Source organism: Phaethon lepturus, unplaced genomic scaffold, assembly GCF_000687285.1.
Source record: "Phaethon lepturus isolate BGI_N335 unplaced genomic scaffold, ASM68728v1 scaffold9419, whole genome shotgun sequence".
Taxonomy (NCBI): Eukaryota; Metazoa; Chordata; class Aves; order Phaethontiformes; family Phaethontidae; genus Phaethon; species Phaethon lepturus.
In genome coordinates, this window is record NW_010562723.1 from 6,710 (window position 1) to 12,191 (window position 5,482).

At 51.5% G+C, this 5,482-nt stretch overlaps 1 protein-coding gene across 1 annotated transcript in view; it reads left to right on the plus strand.

Annotated features, from left to right (window-relative positions):
* BOC (BOC cell adhesion associated, oncogene regulated) overlaps positions 1-5,482 on the plus strand; it is a gene marked incomplete at its 5' end in the record, with an annotated part of 16,446 nt that overhangs the window by 2,870 nt on the left and 8,094 nt on the right. The window contains 3 exons of the mRNA XM_010294369.1: positions 650-948; positions 3,688-3,850; positions 4,691-4,801. Of these exons, the coding sequence (XP_010292671.1) occupies positions 650-948; positions 3,688-3,850; positions 4,691-4,801 (573 nt within the window). The remainder of the gene's footprint in view (positions 1-649; positions 949-3,687; positions 3,851-4,690; positions 4,802-5,482) is intronic.

Consider the following 5,482-nt stretch of genomic DNA (forward strand, 5'->3'; position numbering starts at 1 on the left):
AAAGAGCAGGGGGAGCAGGAGAAGAAAGTTTGTGTGTAACCCTCCCGCTTGTGCTTGGTCTGCCTTGCTCTTACCTCCCTTTTACCCTCCACTTGGCGTGCTTTTTTGACTGGGATCTCCGTATGTCCCTGTAGGAACAGGTGGTAGCGGTTTTGCTTCTACTGCAGTGCCACGTGTGCATACGTGAGCTATCCCTACGTGAGAGGCATAGGACATCTGGGTGTAGTGTCTCACCCCATGGCTTACTCAGCTCTCTGCCTCTGAGCCTGCAGCTGAGCAAGAGCGTAAATACTGATGTGGGTGGACTCCCCTGGGGTAAGAGGGGTACCACCTGATTCCTTGGACCCTGCTGACCTTACCCAGGGTAAGAGGGGCTTCGGAGAGGGAGGAAGCCCTGTGTAGCCAAGGGGCTTCAGAAAGACCCCAGTGGGGTGTGTTAGGTTTACAGCTGGAGAAGGAAAGATTATTGCCAACACCTTTTTGAGTGGCACAGCAGGCAGCACCACCTAGGACCTGGTACCTCATTAAGGTACCTGTGCTGCAATGGGTGTATTGCGCCGGTCTTCTGAGAGGATCAAGGGGCTCATAGCTCTGTCTTCACCATGGACTGGGATGGGCATTTACCCTGCCTCAACACCTTGTCTTTCAGGAGCTACACTCAACCCTGGGCGAGAAGCCCAGCTGGGCTCGGCTCAACCTCCAACACCACCTTCCAGGGACAGTGCCTTAAAGCTATCCCTGGATAAAGCTGGCCTGTCAAAACCTGCGACAACCCCGCTGGCAGCATCTCCACAGTGTGCAGCCAACAAGGAGCTGGTGTCTCCAGCCGAGGCCCCTATCATCCTCAGTTCTCCCCGGACATCCAAGACAGACAGCTATGATCTGGTGTGGAGACCTCGGCCTGACAGCAGAGCCCCCATCCTCTATTACGTGGTGAAGCATCGCAAGGTATTGCTGTTTCGCCCTGCTCCCATCTTTCCTCTGTGCCATTCCACAGGCGGGCTGGTGGCTTCACTGCACATTTTCACACCTCGTGAGCAGGTGCATTGGGGCAAGGGCACCCATCGCTCACCCGTGGCACTGGTTGGTGGGACCTCTTCAGCAGCCTCAGCCTGTTGAGGTGTGATGAGCACAGGCTGCGAGAGGAGGTTTGCCAGGCTGTCCAAGAAGAGCCCATAGTGGCTAAGTACGCAGAGGGTGTATGCACACACGTGTATTTCCAGGCTGAAGAGCTTCCAATTCCCAGGTGTGTTGCTTACACAAGTAGGAAGTCCTGAGGGCAGATTTCTCTGTGCTCTGTAATACTTTTACCTTTGCACAAGCCATAAAGACACCTCTGCCTTGAAAGGCTCAGGCTGCAGGACGCAGAGCAGCAGCCTCTTTCTGCTGCATGTACCTGCCCTGCTCAGCGGCGCTGGAGCACCCATGCTCAGTGACTGTGAGGAGCTGGCAGAGAGCCATCATAGCCATGCTAAATCCTCTGGGAAGGTCCTCATCCACCGGTTTTATTCTGGAAGCTGAAAGACAGTGCGCTGTCGAGCATGTCTCTTGGCTAGTGGCACCCATGGTGCACTGCCGAGCTCTGCTCGAGCACAGGGGCTCCTGCCCTCTGCGGTGCTTCTCAGCACCATGGGCACAGTGCAGGCAGAGCTGTTTCTCTAAATAGTGAAGCATTGTTGAGGTAAAAAATTCTGCTTTTGAGGTGTAGAGCATCTCTTCTCATTTTCTGGGGAAAAGTGAGGAAAAAAGGGGCTTGGATTTATCTGTTTGCCACTTGTATTTCCTTTGGGTAGGCAGGAAGTTGCAGTAGAGAGGCAGACTTTGCTTTGGGGTTTGAGTACATTCCAGATTTGGCATGTTTTGGATTCCCAGCCACTGCAAGGCACCGTTTTCAATTATATGTGAATATATGTATCTGTTTTCCTGGAATTGTTTGATTTTTTGAAAAAATGGTATAATGGGAGGCTGTTATAATCCCTACACATCCTTGATTTCTTTCTAAACAAAACTTAAGCTGAGAGTTTCAGCTAACCATCTCCTTAAAGAGCCCCTTAAAACAAAGGCAGAAGATGCCAACACAAGAACACAATAGGGCAAGCTTAAATAAAAACCAACAGATGCCAAAAGCCTCACCAGACTATTGGCTCTGGTTGTCTGCCAAGAAGAGATTTGTCCCCCAATGGTATATCATGTAACTACCAATTCTGCATGCGATCTTAACTTGCAGGCTGGAGTTGGTCCATATTTTATTTGTTTTTCAGCGCTTCACCTGGAAGGGGCTGTAGGGCAATGGAGGTCACCGTGGGTCACTGCAGTTTGCAGTAATATGTTTTCAGTGTAGTCCAAATTCTCAGCTGGAGACTCTTTCTTGGGATGTTTAAGGATTGTGTGGAAAGGAATTAGTCCCAATAACCCTTAAACTTGTTTAGAAAGAGTCTCTTTCTATCAGAGATCCTTAGGATCAAGTTATATAATGATCTGGTTTTGACATCTCTGACTGGAAAAGCATGTGTGCAGTGAGGGAAGGAATCAATTCAGCAATAAAAGAAAAGGCTCTTTGTGTGAAAAATGGCTATAAGTAAAGTAAAACCTACTGACTTACATTAATACTGGGCAAGGGTCTGCTTCTCCTCTGGAAAATATCTGTGTCTATCTCTCTTTCCCTGCTCTTACGCTGCCCCTAAAATCTCAGCAGCCTGCAAGCAGTCACATGCCACGCAGCCGTTATCTTTGTTTCTTCAGAATCTCTCTTTTTCTTTCCTGGATATTAGCCGTCTTTAGGGCTCCCCTCCCTGGCCTCACAACTCTGCGGGCTCAGGAATAAAAATAAAACGAGGCAGGCATTAATCAGTCAGTGTCAAACGCTTGGAGAAGATGAATGATACGGCAGAGTCTTGGCATTTCCGTTTTGTTGCGTTGCCTGCATTGCTAATGCTCCTTTCGGCACCGGGTCACTTCAGTGTCCTGCCTTTTTGCCTGCAAAAATATTATCCTTGCAGCTGGGGAGAAAGAGGAAGGTCCCACCTGCCCTCCCCCTCTGCATGGGGCATTGGGGCATCACTGAAAAACAAACTGTGTTTCCAAGCCTTTCTGGGTGCCACGGCCATACACGGGCTCTTCCCTGCAGAAACCTGTGCTCAAATGTTACGGTTCCTCATTTCAGCCCGAAAGTGCCAGTGGTGAGGCTGGATAAAACTGCATAAATAGCTGTTAGTCAAATGGTTTAGGTCCAGGTGACCAAAGCGGTGCCAGGGTACCTCATCCCATGGAAATGGCCAGTGTCTAAATGAGAAGCTCAGCAGCTGGGCTGCAGGAGAGGTTTGGCTCCTAAAGCAGCTCGAGACTCTGGCTAATGCTGCCTTTTGTGGGCACGCCTGCTCCAGAGCTTTATGCATGTTGAGGGGCAGTGGATATCAGAGGGGACCAGCGGACAGAACGGGGCTGAGTGAACCTCTGGGATCAAGAAGACATCCTGGTGCTTGATGACTTTTCCTGCTTATACCTGAATCCTTCAGCTTTGCAAAATCAGGCCAGAAACATCTCCCTCCTTTGCAGGCAGGGAACTGACCTCTGGGCAGGGAAGGTAGCCCTGGTTGATACACAACCTGACATGAAAGTTTCAGAGTTTGGTGCAGGCCAGAAGCCCAGCCTGCCCCCAGCTTTGCAATGCCTGTGTTGGTCTCTCAGCAGGTCACCAACGCCTCGGACAGCTGGGCAGTGAGGGACGTCCCAGCCTCGCAGCACCGCCTGACCCTCACCAGGCTGGACCCTGGGAGCCTCTACGAGGTGGAGATGGCCGCTCACAACTGTGCTGGCGAGGGACAGACAGCCATGGTGACCTTCCGGACTGGTAAAGGTCAAACCTTTCCTTGGGTGTTTTGCTCTGAGTTAGGGAAGGGCCCCTCCAAGATGTCTTGCCCCAGCCCTCAGGCACAGGCACCAGCCTTAGGACAAAGGGGCTGTTTCTGCTCTGGAAACCGATCTGCCCTCAGCTTAGAGCCGCTCTGTCAGAAGGGAAAGTGAAGGGTGGGACTGAAATGTGGTGGGGAAAATCATGTCTTCCCCTCTGCCTGGGTTGGAGTAAGTTCCTTCCTCCCTCAGTGTCTCAGTTGGACACCTGCAGAACCATACGAAATAGGTCTGTCAGGGATGTCAGGAGGTCGTTTAATCCATCCTCTGCCTGGAGACCGGATCAGCCTGTGGGGCTTGTTCCCGACAGGTGTTTGTCTAATCTGTCCTTAAAAGCTTGTACTGCGCTAAAGGAAACTCCAGGCCTTCCCACGCAGTCTGCTTGGTGCTGAGCTGCCTTTGCCACTAAAAGGATGTTCCAGTTGTCTGCGCTAAGTAGCAGCCTTCCCCGTGGTGGTGGGCTTGCTCGCATCTCCCCTCAGGCCCCCGACTTGTGCTAATTACTACCTTCTCAGGCAGAAATCTAGCAACATTTCAAGAAACCAATTAAAAGTTTTAGAAAATGAAATACGAGGGGGACCTATTAACAGTTTAACAAACCTTCCCCTTTAGCTTTAGTTGCTGCCTGCAGGTTGAGTGCTTTGAACCCCTAGGGCCATTTGAGTCCAGAGAGTATTTACCTCGGCATCGTGGCTGGGAATATTTTCTCTGCTCACCACAGCAAAAATTAACTCTGAGCCACGTCTTCATGTCACTGATGCCACTTCTCCCTTCTGCACAGGCCGGCGCCCAAAACCAGAGATTGTTGCCAGCAAAGAGCAGCAAATCCAGAGGGACGACCCAGGCACAAGCACTCAGAGCAGTAACCAGGCCGACAACAGCCGTCTGTCGCGTAAGGCCCTCCCTGAACTGTTTCTGTTCAGGGGCAAGGAGAGAGGGCGAGGGGTGCTGGATCTCTTGTGGGTGTCAGCGGCCAGGGTGTGCTGGGGTTGAAGACTCCACTGGGTAAAGCAAGACTGTGCAAAGCTGGATGGGTGGTCTCTAGCTCCTGAGGAGGAGAGGTCCTTCTTGGACACCCCTGTTACTGTACTTGGCAGGCAATCTGTCTTAGGAGAGCAGGCTGATCCCACTGTCTGTCCCTGCCATTAATGCAAGGGCTTGTCAGAAACTTTCTGTCTTGTGCTGAGTTTCACACGGAGGGTTCAGAAAGCCCTTGCTGTGCAGACTGTGAACGTGCAGTGCACGGGACCAACAAGCTACCGTGCACCAGTGGGTGGTAGGGGAACACGAGGCAGAAAGGAGAACCAAGTCCCTGCAGGTCCTGGTCCCTCCTCTCTCAGCCAAGCCCTGACAAGGGACAGTTAGTGCCCTTTCTTGGTGGGGAGGGTGCTCCGTTTGGGTATTTTGCTGCATTGGTTAATCCAGTTCATTGTTTCCCACCTTGTGTCTGCCATTACTGTTGTTCACCAGTGCCATTATCCTTGCTGTGAAGTCCTCTCCCCTCCTTCAATCCCCCACACTCATTCATGTGTTGCCTTTTCTTTCATCTCCGCAGCTCTGTTCATCTCTTTCC